General features: G+C 43.2%; 1 protein-coding gene across 6 annotated transcripts in view; it reads right to left on the reverse strand.

Moving 5' to 3' along the window:
- Cad89D (cadherin 89D) overlaps positions 1-17,787 on the reverse strand; it is a 47,175-nt gene that overhangs the window by 22,255 nt on the left and 7,133 nt on the right. For 2 of the 6 annotated variants that reach the window (XM_026813208.1, XM_018023962.2), the window contains exons 1-2: positions 8,299-9,126; positions 5,327-5,461 (exon numbers count right to left, since the gene is read on the reverse strand). In XM_026813208.1, the coding sequence (XP_026669009.1) occupies positions 5,327-5,405 (79 nt within the window). In that variant the 5' untranslated portion in view covers positions 5,406-5,461; positions 8,299-9,126. Of the gene's footprint in view, positions 1-5,326; positions 5,462-7,596; positions 8,059-8,298; positions 9,127-9,595; positions 9,619-17,787 lie in introns of those variants that run through there. The other 4 variants (XM_026813207.1, XM_026813204.1, XM_026813206.1 and 1 more) reach the window with 4 other exon arrangements.

The raw sequence follows: 17,787 nt of genomic DNA on the forward strand, positions 1-17,787 counted from the left end.
TTTGAATTATAATCATTATCCAGTCCCTCGAAGTGGTTCGGTAGTCTCGTTACCGGTGTTTCTGTACGTTCACAGGTGTTTCCAGAATATACGTATCCTACTGAGTACTTTCACTCTCGATTGCACGCCCGATGCGAAACCGATACTCGCGGCCGGACACGCATCGAGGGGCCGATTCGGCGCTCGAGCTTTTCCCAGTTACGGATCGATCTGTATGTACATCATAACGACACACGCGCCGGCAAATCGCGTTGTTATTCCGGCTATTACCAGCGGACAAGCGACGCGATTAAAAATTCAAGTGATTTCGATCACCGCCTTTCGCGCCTCGCTCCGCCGATCGATGCCATAACGGAGTTTTTTCAGGAACAGTTCGTACAGCCACGCGATTCTTCTCTAACGATTAATGAGAATAATCGACCCGACGTTATGAAACCCATTTCTGGGATTTCGGTGCCGGTTAGTGTTCTCTGGCGTGTGGTAAGTTTGTTGGAGTTGACAGTCGGCGGAATTGCTACGGGCACGAGAATTCTCAGATGTTATGCAGCTGGAATTCGCAGAGGATCATGCTAAATAGTTATCAGCTCGGGAGATCGACGTAGCACGTTCAATAGCTCGCAGTATTATAATCACAATTCAATGGGAATTGACGGTACCATAGTAAATTCCAAATATTCTTATTAAGCGATATTCCAAGTCTTTCGCAAATCAATTTTAACTGTTTAAGGATGTATAGGCTATATACTTAAACAATGCTACCATGTTGAATTTGTTATTGTTATTATAGATTCCTATTACTATTAAAAGGGTAAAATTATAGTGATTCCACATTTTTCATAGGTAATAGTATCACCTACAACTTATATTCGAAGTATTTGTCGAAATTCCGCGAAAAAAAAATTNACGTCTGATTTCTTTTTAATTATAAGAAATGCGTTTTTTTAAGGTACATAAACTTTTGGGATTGAGTGTATAGCCAATACATCCTTAAGTTACGACGTCCGTTTTATAATTCCTAAATACGACCGGTCGAATCCACGTAACAGTCGAACATCTAATAACTGGATTTTAAAATGAAACATAAAGTAGTCCAGCCGACTGATTGAAGAATTTATTCCCAGGGAACGGTTCTATTGACACAGGCTGAATCCGGGGGAAACCGAATTTACGTTTGTTAGCGGTGGCAATCGGCACTCAATTCTTTTCATCGATCATCCGGATAAAGTTCCGGACGGCGCATAATCCGGCGGAAATTCCGCTCGTAGGAACCGTCAAATCACTTGGAAGCGCGCTCTCGAGGATCTTCAACGGACAGAGGAAGAACCGCGGCCGTTTTAAAGAAATCCCCCTCGCAAATCTTCACCGAACCCCCCCGCCTCGTCCCACCGCCGCCCCCTTTTCCACCCCGCGGCCTTGTTCTTGCGAGCCCGTTCTTTTTGCGCTTGTCCCAACCCTTTCTTATTCGACCTGCTCGTTCGGCACGTTCTCCCCTCTCCTCCCCTTCTCATTCTCTCTCTCTCTCTCTCTCAGTTTTAGTACATAGCGCGCTGTCTGTTTTTATTCGCCGCGAGTCAATTCGAGGAGAATTACTTTTCAGAGGCGGTCAGAAGAAACGTCGGCGGCGAACGTTCACTGTTGTAGCCAGGTTGCGACAATGGATGCACGCGGTACACGACGTATCTATACGTCTTCGCTTCATTCTTACAGGTATTTCCAAACGCTAATTAAAAGTACTTCGGATTAACGTTAAACCTACTCGGTTAAATGGCCGGTTTTAAATTTTTCTATAAAGAATAAGAAAGTATGTTGTCACGTTGTTAAAATTGTAATTATTATTCAAGCTGCTACAAAACTTCAGTACCAGCGAAAAATGTAAGAAATACAAATATAGTGAATTAATATCAGCAGAAAACTGTCGGTTGTGTCAAAGGTCAATATAAGCTAACATTTTCCTGAAGATAGTACGAAACGATAGGTTTTTAAACTGGCGGAATTTCATTAACCGATATTTAAATGTTAAAACGAGCTAGCGGTCTGCGAACCAGTGTATTACCAGTGAGTCAAGCATCGATCCAATTCAGCAGTGAGAATGAACTTTAAGTCGCGACCCCGGTGGGCCTTTGAAATGTCAATTCCTCATAGAACGGAACTTTCGTCGCAGAAACAATTTTCTCGTCGCTCAAGGCCCCGCGGAAACTTTGATTAGAATCTTTCGGCTCGAAAACGTGCCGTCCGACGCTACGATCCGCGGGCGTCCGATGTGTTATATAAAATGAAACAAAGAATTGAACCCTCGGCGATGGGAGGATGGAAGCTGTCGTATCGAAATTAGAATCCAAAACTGGCTCTCGGGCGCCAATTAAGTTGCTCATAACCGCGAGCAGATTGTTCTCCTTGCCCGTGCCAAGCCGACGCCGAAACATTTCAGCTGCACGGCGGGCGGCAGACAGTTTCTGAAACGGCCGGTACACATAACGGAACGATTACATAACGAAACGGGGGCTCGGCTGCGCGCCACCGCCGCCGACCACCGCCGCTTCTGTTGCATGTGTTGTGTGTAGCATTTACACAAGTAAGCTCGTTCCCCCAAAGCTTCGACGGAAGTGGGACAAGGTCGGTCGGCTTTTTGCACGTTTCTCTGCTTCCATCGCATCGCTTCGACGTCGCGGGCACACGGTATCGCCGGACACGTCCATACATCACCGGCCATAGGTCCGAGTCGCGCGCTACTCCTCGCAGTCGTTACGTTTTTAAGACGGCACTGTCCGGGGCTAAGCTCTTCGGCTTAAGGACCATAGCCCTGGCTCTGTCCCGATTATCGACGCCCTACTCGCTGCTGCACACCGGCGCGGGGCTAAAGTGGACCGATATAATATCACTGCTAAAACGCCGCCGGTCGATTCGATTTCTGCTCTCATCGAGGGTTGTTTCTGAAAGATTCGATCTACGACCGCCGGAAATAGTGGCGATTTTTCACAAGAAGTTATTTGATTACCAACAGTTGTCTACGTATATTGGGTATCGTATTTAAAATAACTCGACTGGCATTGTAGCAATTATCGTTGTGAGTCGCGAATAAATGTCAACTGCACTTCTGTCAAAGAGATTGAATGCGGTACGTTTTTGTCAACCACAAAGCTCCGTCCTGCCGTAGCTTTAACGAGAAATGTGTTTTGCCTAATTGCTTCACGTGCTGTATAAACAGTCGTTGAAGAAAATGCATGAAGATAAACTGAAGAGTCCCGCCGCGCCGCCCACGCTCGTAATACTTTTCAGTCGGACTTTAATAAAGCCGATCGCACATAACCGTGTCGTCGACGAATCTCAGAGTGGTTACCTCGACAAAGGGGCGAATTTAAGCGCCGCTTTAACGTAAATAAAATCCGATCGTCCTTAGAAGAAAAGTTCATTTTCCGACGCAAAACAAGAAATAAATTACAAAAATTTATCTTGTCATTTTTTTTTTGTTTTTTTTTTTTATAAAATAGAAGCCAATCCTTTTTGTGGCTTTTTTCAATCGGCCTCGTTGTCGCGGGCGACAGTCGCAGCTAACAATAAAACTTCCATTAAACAATGCGCCTCTGATTTCCTGGGGGCTGCTCCCGAAATTGCGCCAGCAGCGTACGTGCATTCAAGTAGCTGAGCCGGTTTATACGACAGCGCATTGTCAGCCGCATACCAACCCTTCTTGTCTTCCTCCCTTCAAGAATGTCCTCGTTAATTCCGGGGACGAAAAAGGACACCTCGGAATTCCGAGGCCAAAGGCGGAACTAAACACTCGTTACGCCCCGCGATCGAAGATCCGCCGCGGCGCGTCTCGCGACCTCGATATATTATTTCGCAGCTTCTCACGGAACAAGATAGATTTCCGCGCGACAGAATGAGAATACGGAGCGTCTCGGGATTCTCGAGAGGAGAGAACGCGCGGTTGATGATATCGACTCTTCGGTAATGCAATTTGCATTCGGGCTCTGCAGCCTCGATTCACCTAAATTCTTTTTAAATAATAAATCCCGGCGCAGATTTTCCGGTGGCGAACGTCTGACGGACGAGACGTTCTCATATTCGGTTGTGTGATATTGCGGAAAATTTAATCTGCTCTTCCAATTATTTGTTTCAATTAATCGGTACGTACGGCGATCTGGATTTTCGCGTGCATTTTCGGAGCCTTGAATCTTCCCCGGCGTTGTACGCGCGAGTATGTACGACCTTGATGCGGATGCAAATATGAATATACCGTGAAAATAATTAAAAGTGGGAGCACGAAGGAGCGGAAAAAAATAGGAAACCTTTACTTTTGGGAAGCTGTCAAAGACATTACTTCCGACGAACAGAAGAGGAAATAATAATGAAACTCATCGCGATGAATTCAATGTCAGAACCCTAAAAAAAAATATAACACTGACATCGTCGCTGTTATAATAAAATATTCTACGGTCTCCTTATCATGAAACTATCATTTCTCACAGTGTATTTACTGACATATTATTAATTAGAAATATTTTCACTCGCTTTCATTTTTACGTAGCTTCCCTGTAGGTTTCGATTACGTTCCCTAAATTTAGTGGACACTACTATACTAGTTAACCAGGATTTAATTAATTCGTTTGTACTCGAGGCAGGAGGTTCATTAACGAGCAACAAATTGCAGCGTGAACGCGGTAGCTACAAGGCCTCGATCTCACGATCTGAAATGGTAACGATGAGAATCAACGGTCCATCTCCGCGGAGTAACGTTTCCCAAAGCGCGATAGTAGGTCAGGAATAGATTTATCCGGGTGTGTGCGTTCGCACTTGATAACCGCGGGTTAAAAAATATACATCGCCCCAGGGCTTCGTAGGCATTCGCTACTTCTTTCTCTCATTACACATCGCGATCTCGATGGACTACTTGTCCCGCCTGTCCTCTCCTCTTTATTTTTTATTCTGATTCGAGAACAGGAACATGAAAGAGTCGTACGTTCCGAGCTGTTCCTTCCGCTTTAATAACTCGACCGGCTGGAAATAGTTACAGATCCGCGAGAAGTTGTACGAGTACTCAAAAAACTATTACTCGTTTTTGTTTGACTATCAACACCGCTACAAAGCGGAGTTTAGAATAGAGATCCCACCGTGTGTGATAACAATTATTCTCCACGAAATAATTCCCATTCACCAGTGAACTGTTTAGATTTTTTATCTAATACGAAGTACTATTCAAAATTATTGCTTCGCAAAATGAAATAAAATATTTAATAATCTATAAAAAAAAACCACGTGCATCCCTTCATCCGAAGAACATTTAAAGTCGCTAACTTTCAGTCACAAGATCAATGAACGTACATACCTGCCACAGAATGAAGACGAGAGACGAGTACCAAGAAAGTCAGCAGGTGGAAGTAAAGCGTTTTCCTCGATCGCGTCATATTTGATCCTGTTCTTCTTCAGCTCTCGATTCTTCACGGCTTATCCTCGCGCATGTCTGCAAATTATTCACGATTAATCGTTATTCACCGAGGCGCGCCGACAGGCAACCGTGACGGTGCATCTTCGCCGATCGCACTGAGGACGCAGCACGCGGCACGGAGTGCACTCGACGCACACGGTCATGGTGGCTCGCTTAGAAGGCGAGTTGCACCTGAATCCTGGCGCCTTTTGTTCACGACCGGGGAATCAGGCGTTCCGCGGTGCAATTAGACTGGCGATCGTTAAGGTGCGCTTAGAGTCGTGGAACAAGAACGTGGAACGGGAGCATTTAACTCGAGATCGTTCAATGTAATAGTAAATTACACGTACGCACGTCGAACGTCCAATCATGTCCTTCAGTTTGAAAAATTTAATAACAATAATTATTCAGAGATTGAAGGAAAATGGTTGGGTCTGAACTAAATTTTACTGATGAACGTTTGTGGCTATGTGTAAGCTAGAGGAGGATTTCTAGGAAGGAAGCACGTAATATTGTCCGGTTTTACGGCTAGGTCCTAAGGCAGAGGCGTAGCACCGTCGAGAGGGAAGCTTCGCCGTGTAATTAAGTTCAAGTTAAAGAGAAAGCACTCGTAATACATTCATGCGCCGGGTTCTTGTAATTGTTCCCGCGGTGAAATTGTGTAAATTGGACAGTCGCGCGTTGTGAAACGCGAGCCACCGGGGAAAAATCGTCGAGCGAGGATGAAATCGAGAATTATGACGAATTCACGTAATAAGTTCACGTGAACTTCGAACTCAAATGAAAATGAAAGCTTTTTTTATAATTGTTTCCTGTTTGAAAAACTTGAATAATTAAGTTTTTATAGAAAGTGAAACTTTTATGAATTTAAATAGACATTAATTTTATTAAAACATTAAAATATATGTATACAGCCTTCGATATTCTATGTATTATACATTACATGCAATATTTATAATTTCCGCAATTTAATTGTGGCAATGAAACACTTGAACGATTTGAATGATAGTGTCGGATTAACTCCCTTGTCAATTAAGTTATCGAGGCTGCACCGACAATGACTGGAAAGGAACGTTAAGAGAACTCGATGACAAATTATCCCGCGTATTTGTGCCAGTGTTTTTGCGCGCTGCGATTTCACTTTCGACGATGTTAGTGACCGTAACTCGAACAAATTGGCATTACGCGAATCGAGCCTGTCAATCAACTCGACATACTCCAGAGGACACCCCCAGGATGGGTCGAGAACGCGTAGCAAAAGAAAACTGATTTCTTTTTTTATCGTCGCTCTCATTCCATTATCATCCACTATCAATTTAAATAGACACTAACAGCAGATTATAACATGCATTTTATTTAACTTACGATCGTAACAATTAAACTTATTAGGGTAATATCAGGTCACGGTCTTCCGATTGCGCCGTGTATCATTTGTAGAAAAGTGGCAATTTGTGAATCATTATCGTGTACCTAACGACTTCCTTTTATATTAAAAGGATAAACTCTTGTATAAATGAATAAGAAATCCTGTCTATTTTAACTTTGAACAGCACGCAATTGTAAAACGTCTACAAACTCTCAGACGTATTTAACAAAATTTCTTTTTGTTACCCTACGTAAGTGCACTTTCAATCTCTAACGGTAGAATCAGCATATGCATTCATTCTCGAGGAACAACGTGCTGGTAAATAATCGAGCATGTACCACGGTGATGAATGGGCACGCGTGCCGGCCGTGGATCACGGGGCCTGACCTTGTTGAAACGTGCATCTAGGAAGAGAGGAGCGGCAGCAGAAGCCGCGAGTTTAACTTGCTCGGGCACAAGTGAAACAGTGAACCTACTTAAAAGCGGCGGACAAATGAAAGCCGCATAAATTTCCAGCCGTCCCAAGTGCAAGGACACCGGGGCACCGCTTTCTCGCAGGGAGAGACGATCCGATTACGAGCATCCAGTGGACCCAGCCTCAATAATTGTACACACGATCCTAGACCGCATGATTTTCCTCTAATATTTATACATCACATTGCTTCGTCATTTAATTACTATCGATGCATATTTACAACGTGTGATTATGAGACTTTAGTATTGTTATTAGCACTCTTCGTGCCAAAAGAACAAATGATGAATTTTAATAAAAAATGGGGGATGCTTCCTATCTTGGTAAAATCACCTGATCCTTAGTCGATGTGACAAAGTCCTTTGCTTCTTCAAGAGTTCGAGCTTCGATGAGGGAATCAACGTCAAACGACAAAAGAGATCAGTTTTGACCGGCGGATACGATTAATCTCGATCGACTAAGAAGTTTCGTGCCGTGAACCTTGTCCCGGTTATGCAAATTGACCCGTGACAACGCTGGCGATGGGATCCGGGTTGAAACCGCGACACGGCGAAGGGAGCGTTTAATAAGAAGCTCGTAAACGGCGCGACGCTTCCGCTCAGCACATCCCGCAACCGCGTGGCTAAACTTTCGCTCAATTACGTGTCTCGTGTTGCGCGAGTGAACGGTATCCGTCTTAATGGTGCGAGCTGGGCACCTTGAGCGTTATCGGCCAGAACCGGACCGCCTTCAGGTGAACAAGTGTAGTGTTGAGAGAAAAATTGAACAGACCACCGGGAAAGTGTAATGTAGTGGATGCTTGGGCAAGGCTGCAGAGTCCTACTCTCTGCGTCTCGAAGCAATTTATGAAGGTGGAATTTCTAATTAAAAATTGAACATTATGTGTATAGAGAGGAAAGATTAAATCACTTGTCTACGTATCCTTGTTACCGCGAGAAACGTTAATTGATTTTAGAAGCCGATGGCAATTTAGACGCAGTATGTTAAATTCTATTTCCTATTTAATTAGAAAATTCAGTAACCCATAGTACCTACCACTCGTAACACGTCGTCAGCAACAATATCCAACTGTATGAAACACTTTATAAGTCAGCTGAGCTACGAACCTTCGTCAGATCTCAGCCGCACCAGTTCTCCGTACACGGCGAACGCGGACGAGGAAGTAATATGTAGACACAGAGCAAGCGACAAGACCGCGCGGCACTTGTCATCCGAGTGACCACCTCGGATGGTCCGGACGAGGTCTAATAAAGTATCGAAATTCGCGGCAAATCGCGGCCTCCCTTCCTCGGTTCGTCCTGGCCAGCAGGCGAAACTTTCGCCCAGTTTCGCGTTTCACGTTTCACTGGTGACTGGCATTGGCCGCGGTCGTACGCCAGCCGTGCGTCCACCACTTTCGGTCCACGAGGTTTCCCCACGAACCCGGTACCTGGTATCGGAGTACTTTCGACGGCTTGGAAACTCGCGATACCGAGACAGCCGCTTTGGTTAAACGCGTTTCGCTACCGACCGGCCAAGGAACCGGCAAACGATTCCCGCTCGTTCACGCCGTTCCTAGGTATATCCACCGTTCGCTCAGCCCCCATACCGCGCGGAACGCGCTCGCTCTTTCGCTTTCAGCGGCCACTGACCACCGCACTGACCTCACCAGCCACCGGTTCCACCGTGATTGATAGTGAACCGTCCATGAATCATACACGCCACATTCTGCTTTGTATTAAGACGTGAAACAGCGTAGTAGCAACAGTTGAGACTCGTTCATCAAATCAGATTAATCTGCTGAACGTCAATCGATATTTGTACATCTCTTGGGAAACAGTATCAGAGTAGAGCTTTCCCTTACAGGATGTACTCTGTTAAAAAAATAGACGGGTTCACCATAAGTAAATACTTCCTCGTTGGATATTTATCTACTCTGTAATTGAAACTAAGAAACTGGGCTACATTAAGTGAAACTATTTAACTTCTTTCAAACACGGTTGAAAGGCCCGCTCTCAGAACGAAGATTGTCTGTAATGCTGTCCATTACGCTTAATCGCGATAACAGCTAAACCATTTTCTTGTACTTCCTGAATGTTCCATTTACAACTCGAAAGCCGAGAAGATTCTTTTAATGTACAAACAGAGACGGTGTGTAAAAATGATGATCGATACTTGTATTTCCGATTCAACGTCCGTTTTGCTTCGGATATCAGTTTCAGGTTCTCGACGGTAAAAATGAGCGTCGATCGGAATCTCGGGAAATCCGTTCGAGATTCCTTCGGCTAACAATAACAAATTTTGTCTTTTCCCCGGGACACGCGTGCTGGCTCGCAGTCACTATTGTACCTACGTGAGGGAAATCTCAAGTTCACGCGGTAATCCTATGCTCGCCGAATCGGATTTCCAAGACTTTCAGGGCCAAGGTTCTCTCACGGTTGATAGTATTTGAGGCTTCCATCACGTCCTACGGGAAAACTGTTTTGATATCACGCCGTAATGGGAGTAATGTTATTACGGATTACAAGATGCATCAATCATAATTAATAATTGTTAATAATTTGTTTAACATGCTCGATGAAAATACATAATTGTATATAAATAATCACTGTGTAGACAGACGATAAATGTTGTTCACGCTAGACGAGGTAAATAAGGCTATGGAATTTCAGACCGACAATGTACGCGGCTGCAATCTGTGTTTTAGATCCCGTGGGCAAGAACCTTCGAAGGTAACTGCGGTGAAATTAAGCGGGGAGAAGTGAACGTAGAATTATGCAAATGTTATCGGCGAACTGCGCGTGCGATTGTTTTTAACAGGTAGGAAAAATATTTCCACAGCCAGTGTAAAAACGATTTATTGGCCGCTGCGGAGCGTTACACGAAATTGTAAAAAAAGGGCGTTTCCCGATTTGAAACTGAGCTGAAGCAACGTTTGTGTCAGATTGATTTCTTGGGATAATCATTGTACCAACTGTGTCGTTTTTATTTCACGCTGATTTGCATCAGCGAGGAATACCTGATAATTGACTAATCATCCTCTGACGAGATAATTAATTATCGCGTGAAACGTTATGCTACGTGAAAGAAAATTGTGAGCCTCGTGCAAAATTTGACGCGTATCATTAGACAGCGTATAAGAGATCGTCCAGAGTTAATATTCCTTTCATTTGGTGAAGACGTTTAAGCGTATCATAAATCTTCGAATAAATCACGATCCGCAGCTCGTTCATCTCGCCGGTGTGGACCGTGTACGTGGGAACGACTCTATATTTTAAATTTATTGGGCGTTTTCACGAAGCAAACACATTTCCTTCGCCCGGGCTCCATTTTGATTTATCGGGCTACATTATGGGACAAATACAAACATAGATAAATTTCGCCGGGACGTCCATCCGACAAGTCATAATAATGTTTTATCCGTGCGCTTCCCTCGCGTTTTGATTACTTAAAAGCATATTTCAAACATTCCTCTCGCGTAAGAACACGACCAATCTTTCAACGACTTCTTTCACAGATCCGAGAGCTGAAACGAATCAGTCCGTCGACTGCGCGTTTTATTTGTTGTCTGGAACAATAATATAAAGCACACAAACATAATTGATGTGACGTCGTACTAATAATTCCATGACAATTTTTATACTTAAGAGACGCATTAAGGAATAACAAAGCTAATAAAAAAGCGAAATTAACAGAAAGATGAGTCCAATTATATGATATTACTAATTATGTAAATGTCATCGTCTCGAATAGATAAACTGAAGGGAAGTAAAAATGCACTGCGAGGAGTGATCCGAACGTTGTCCGCAAAAGGCGAAGTTTCAGAAACATCTTCTAAGTACTTTCTAAAAGTTCGTTCTAAAAACTGTTCCCAGGGAACTTTCTCTGATTGCACTGTGTTGAAAGGTGAAATAAATTGTTGTAACGCGCGCACGTCCGGCAAACAGCAAAGAGTGGACTACGGGAATGTTTGACTCTGTACACTCCAGCGAACTATAACTACTTTAACGGAGTTCAACTTTAACCGCTTCTCGTTACTGGCAATCTTTCTTAATTTCAATTGGCAAATGCCATTAGCAATGGTCAGTGAGTAAGTGCTTTGTTCAAATTAATGTTGCTTATTACGACAACGTGGCCATTGTTCGTGTAATAATTCAAATTGATTAGGACTCGACCTGATAAACGATTCAAGAAATTGGGAAAGATTTTAATTAATTTACAGACTATGCCACACGAGAAAAATCGATATAGTATCGTTTTGTTCACATTCAGAAAACTTAACTCCATTTAATTTTAATATCTAATTTGAATACCTCTTGACAGTTCAATACTGCAAGACCAATTAAATTGCACAGTTGACAAGAACCGCGTTCCATTAAGCTCTGATTTACCAATTAAATTTTGACAATTCAGTGCTGGATTGGTACTCGACTTTGGTAGCAGCTTAAAGAATAACTCCAACGTTAGCAAAATAATCAAACAAATTTCGTTTTCATTTAATATCTTAAAAATGAATTTAGAAACAGGCATTTAAACATAGTTTCCAGAAATGCGTATAATTATCGTGGAACATCGAATTGATTAAAAGATACCAGCGAGGAGCTACGTGCATTTTCATTTACCGTAGAATGACTTTAATCAATCCGCGCTCGCGGAACGACGCCGTTTCATTCCCCTCGCGATGGAGGAAGTCGAAAAGATGATTCCGCGAGGCGAGATTCCACAGGTCGAGAAAGAACAATCGAAGCAGCGAGCGCGTCTCCGGTGGTTCGCGTTCTTCTCTGGGCCCGTTTCGAAATTAAAATTCCCATCGTGGCCGCGTCAGGCTGAAACATCCGCCACCGAATTCGGTGTCAAAGGGTTTCAGTCTGGCGAGCGTTGCTACAGGCGCGGCGTTCGAGGTGGGACGGGCGCGTGCACACGCGGCTCGTCCGCGTTACTCGCGGAAAAATGCACAGGAACTCGTTAGGAGTATCTGTCCTTTCGCGTCTGCCGATTATTACGTGGAAACATAAAGCGTGAAGTGCGATGCTGCCGCGGCGGAAGGAGGTCAAGAGTCTTTTGCATCGTCGTTACGGTTCCTCGCGTCGAACAATGCGACCGCCCTACGACGACGTCGACGACGAAGCGTCTGTGTTTCGGGTTTTAATACGGAGATATTCCCCGACCTCCCGCGACGACGACGACGACGACGACGACGACGCCGCCGGCCACGCTGATTCGACAATGGACGACGAGAAAGAAGTCGATAAGGGAGACAGAACTGAATACATATTCCGAGATATCCGATTGCCAACCGTATACGTATATGTATGTATGTATGTATGTATATAAGTATGTGCCTGTTAATTCGTCTGACTACACTCCTTCAGACCTCGTTCGTACTCGTTCTAATTTGTGAACACATGTTTAATAAAGGAACCGTGCAAGCTTGGAGACCTTAAAAGAGGGGTTTACACGAATGAGAAAGCATTCGGAAACGATTTCCGAAACACAAAGCTGCAACGCGACAAGCATGAAATAGGCGACGACGCTTTATCTGCGCTTTCGATCAGCAATTTTCACTTCCCGCAAAAACCTCTTACACACAGCAACTTGCAAAATGTTTCTTGTACAATCGCTTACCCGGGATAGGATCAGAACATATTTTTACGTCCTCGGAATTTAACGTAACCGAAAATCATATACATGAAAATACAACGGAATGCGTTTGAGAATTTTTGTAGAATGAAATGTCATATTTCTTTTTTTCCTATTTTCAATCGTTTAATTTCTTGTAATGACACACGAACGTCGAGGTGGACGCAACGAGGATAAATTGATGCTAATATGAAAAAGAACGCGATTAATGCAAACAATGGGACATCTAACATTCTTGTCCATGGCCGACGGCCATCGGACGCCGTAATTATTTTTATCCGAGCCCGTCCTGTCCGAGATAGCTTCCCATTTCGCCGTCACTTTTACCGAGCCATTAAATTCTCGACGCGTCCTCGACTGGTCGAGCATACGCCAACCACGATTTTGCATTCGATACGCGCAAAGTGTGTTTACTCTCACGTCCGAGAGATCTTTTTCAATTCTAACCGTACCTGCACAAATCGGGATTCGCTACCATTTCCTTCCACTGTCCGACACATTGTTTTTTCCCACCCCTTATTTGCCAGCGGCACAGTATTTCAAATAACCAGACAGGATAATGTAAACGTTACTTAACAGGATGATAAACAGAGATCGGGTTGCCGAACTACGCCTAAAACGCCAGAATTGTCTTTCCATAAGCAGGATAAATATTAGACAAAAAGTGTCTGAGTCATTCCCCTCAAGTTTTCTCAGACAAATCTTCAACCGTGATATTTATCTTCTACGAGAGATTCTTCTTCACGTCATTCCGAAATTCAGTATTAATTATTTTCCTTATTCTCTGTATTATAACGAATGGACCTGAGGTGTCTATGAAGCAGCGTTAACTGAAAACGCGTTTGTACCAAATTGTCCCACAATTTGTCAGGGGGAAGAGACGAGCGAGGACGGTACGACGGATGCTTCTTAATTTGCATTTTGGCAGGCAATCCCCGGGGAGATTAATCGCCAATCCCAAGGACCGAATTAATTCGTTCTACTACGGATGTGTCGCTAATCGTGAGCCATCGATCCAACCCCCCCGCCACGGCTCCCGGTCGCAGCCCTTAAATAAGACTTCGGACACCGGCGTCGAATTCATTCGACGAAAATGAGTTTAGACACGCTCCGGCCTGGGATTTGATGAAAACCGCGCCTGGCGAATTTCACCGAGGGAGCGTATAAAGAATCCGACGCGGTATCAACTGGATCGCGGATGAAAGGGGAAAAGCCAGGAGTGGATTTCATCGATTTCGGTACACTTTCTATGGGAACCGCGCCGCGGGGAATACTTATGAACCACTTTTTCCTTCGCTTTTTCTCTTTCACACAGTTTTTCTTTCTGTTTTATGCATGTCGGCTACGCGGGCCGCGTCCCAATGCGACGATTGACTTTGTAATCGTCGAAAGCCGCTCGGCTATATTGATGGAATATATTCGTTTGGATTATTTGAATAATCGTGAAAGCCTTCAAAAGTAGAGTCCGTCGTCGTTTCGGATCTCTCAGACTCGTACGGTTCGTCAATTTTTTTCACGTAACTATGCCAGCAAGGCTGCGGAACAATCCGTTTTAACGATCGACAGCTTTCTGTTTAATAGATATACAGAGTTATACGAATTGCACGTCGATGTCTCTTCCCTTGCGTTCGAGATTAAAAGCGAGTTCTAGGAACTCACATTTTTATATGAGTTTTTTCAGTCGTATATTGAAACTTTCACGAAATTTGACAGGAACGACGTTACCGGGGTGACTGGGAAATTGATCTCAATTTTCCACCGCTTTTGACGAATCATTGGCTCCGAACTTCGTATGCAAATCGCTTGGCACGCGCCTCGGCTCTCTATACACATTACTCAACGCTCCAGAACCCAAATAGCTCGCTGCAGACATTGTACATTAGCTCGCTATAGCAGTAATATGTTTGTAATTAATTAATCCAGAGCTTTTTAATTAAACCATGTATCCCAACTGAAATCACCGAACGAGTGAATTTCAATAGCTCAGCTCATTGAAACTGATACAATGTTTAAACGTTATTGAAACAGATAAATAAAAGCATACAATATAAAGAAATTCGGAAAAACTGCCTTTTTCTCCGAGCTCGCTGGCTTAATTTCTGTCACTATTTTTATCTATCGCTCTGTTTTTCCGTCGAGAATGAAAGTACTATAAAAGCTTGTGCGGCGCGAGGACGTACATGCATGCCGAAAAACATTTATGCAAATTATTGCCTGTATAAATCTAAAATATTGTAATTCCATGCAGATGGCTTTTAACGCCTGCGCTGTAGATAGTGCGATACAGCTCCGAATACGTGTTATTGGAATCCATAAATCAGGAACAGGAATTTTGTCATTTTTACTTGTTGGAGATAAGAATTTTCTTATAATATTCAATAGCACTTATTTGGTATCATTGATAGATAAATGACTTGCTTCAAATTAAGAACCGTCGTCACAGACAGCTTCGATCAATATCAAAGCTTCCTCAGATTCTATAAGCATTGTATCCGCTTTAAAAATTGAATTCTAAAATAAGCATATGAAGAATAAAACTGATAGTGACGATAAGACTAATGTAGATTTAGAAAACCGTACAGTTGTTCACGAGATCGACGGATCGTCTCGAATTGCGAAGAAACAGGTAATAACATCAATTGCAGCGAAACTTCCGCTCCGTGTCGCGTGCGCGTTCTCCAACTTTCGTTCTCGCACGCGGTAGCGTGTGCAACCGAGAGTTATCGCTTATTAAACTCGACGCGGATTGCGTTAATCGCTAACCGCACGCCGGAAACTTTCGGAAAATATGGCATTGATTTATCTGGGAGGAATAAAGAAACACCACTCCCCTCCATTCGTTTAGGTATCTCTGGTGGAATCTGCATAAGTTACAGATACAAATCAATTGTGAAAATATACTTGAGAATTCGCTGTTCGTATGACAAAAGTTGCAGGGATTTCGTATTTTACTTGAAGTCTCCTCTGGACTTAAAAGAATTTGGATCAGAGGAACTTTTCTCTACAAATAGACGAAGACAAAGATGCACATAAATTTGTGGTTTTCGACACAAAGACGTTGCAGCCATGGAGTGGACGTTGTTTCGCGAAAGAGACATTCCGTCTAGAATTATTCTCAGTAAATCGTTGCGGTACTGGTTAATGTTTAATAAAAGAAATATGAAGAAAATTGCAATAAATATACAGAAAAATTTATTCATCAAATTCAATGCATATAATATCTATTAGTGATTTAATAAGATTTAAAGTAGTCCAATATTTTAGCTATAATACAACAAAGAATTCACGACTAGACAAAATGCATTATTAAAACTGTTTAGAATTTAATAAGAGAATGACAGAGAAAACTACAATAAATATAGAGAAAAATCCATTCATCAAATTCAGTGGACATAATAACATCTCTTAGTGATTTAATAAGATTCAGAGTAGCCCAATATTGTAGTTATAATTCGACGAGGATTCGAGGAAGGCAAAACGCATTATTAATATTGGGATTATATCGGTGCGGTCGAGCATAAATCCGCGGTGCGATCGGGAACCATTAATTTCTAGGTGCAAGGACGAGTTTTTCGGACACTTTCTCGCCGCGGTTCGATCGTCCCACGGGCGATGGCTGCAGCCACATAACCGTGCGTTTCTGTACGCTCGACCTTGTCCTTCTTTGCGACCCGAAGCTGCGCCGGACAGCTTGCAGCCCCGCAACACGAGAGTCTGTACACTCGTTCCGTGCCAAACAACGTTATAATACGTGTAATGTCCACTTAGACACGGTCACGTTGCTTGGAAAGCAAGAAATAACGGGCCGCACGGAGCCGGAGGTGGAGGAGTAAATTCGTAATTACCAAGGAGTACGATGGCGTGCGAGAGTTTCCGGCCAGTTGCTACTTAAGTTCAGCTTCGGAGAGGGCGAGACTGGGATAAATGTTGGATAATGCCGGATTAAAGTATAAGGAGACGACGACAAGGGTGGAGCATAATCAAGAAATGAGCTGCTTTTTATTTACGAGCCTAAGCTGACCGGACTGTTTATTTATGGGTCAAGGAAATTGGATTGTTTGAAGAGATAAATTGATGCAGAATTAAATAGCTTGAGAGAGAGAAGTTCGACTGTGTGAACAGTAACTCAGAAAGGCCATCTAAATATCTCTTCTGTTTTTCATGTTATGAAAAAGCTTAGCATGATTTAAGAGTGTATATAATCGAATCTTAGAATTTTTATTTCGCGATTCTTGACCAGTTGACCAATCTTAGGGGGTGGGTACTTAAAGTCAGTGGTCAATTGGTCATTCCCTTTGGAATGACCCTAAAAATCCTGCCCGATTGTCGATAAATGCGGGAGTAAACGAATATGCAAATCAGGAGCCGAGCGTTCTAAGAATCGGCCAATCATTTTGCGCAGACGTCACTTTGCCCAAACCGTCGATCGCCGAGAGGGTATAAATACAGAGCCCCGACGCTCCTCGAGTCACTCGATCGGCCGGTCGAGACACCCCTTTTCCCATCCCATCCCAGTATGCGTGTGCGGTGTGCGGTATGAGTATGAGTGTGTGGGTACCGGTACTAGTGTGCAGTATGCCTTCCAAAATTCCACCCTATAACGGAGCGAATTTAACTTCACCCCTCTCTCTCTCGTTTCAGTCAATCTATTTTGCTCGCGTTTTAGTATACCNCCTTACTATTCGCATCGCCAGAGTTCTTTATCTTAAAATAAATATATAAATAGTTCAATCCCTTTAAAGAAATCATATGAATGACCCTAGGCAGGGTTCATACTTGTCATAAAATTATCATAGAAACGCGAAACTTCAAAGATCATTAATTTTGTTAAGTAGTTTAGATTTACGGTCGGCACTAAAATGGTTAGAAAATTTATTACGTTTTCAAGTATTTCCGAATATTAAT

Source organism: Ceratina calcarata, unplaced genomic scaffold (genome assembly GCF_001652005.2).
Source record: "Ceratina calcarata isolate Rehan_Ccalc_2016 unplaced genomic scaffold, ASM165200v1 scaffold316, whole genome shotgun sequence".
Classification (NCBI taxonomy): Eukaryota; Metazoa; Arthropoda; class Insecta; order Hymenoptera; family Apidae; genus Ceratina; species Ceratina calcarata.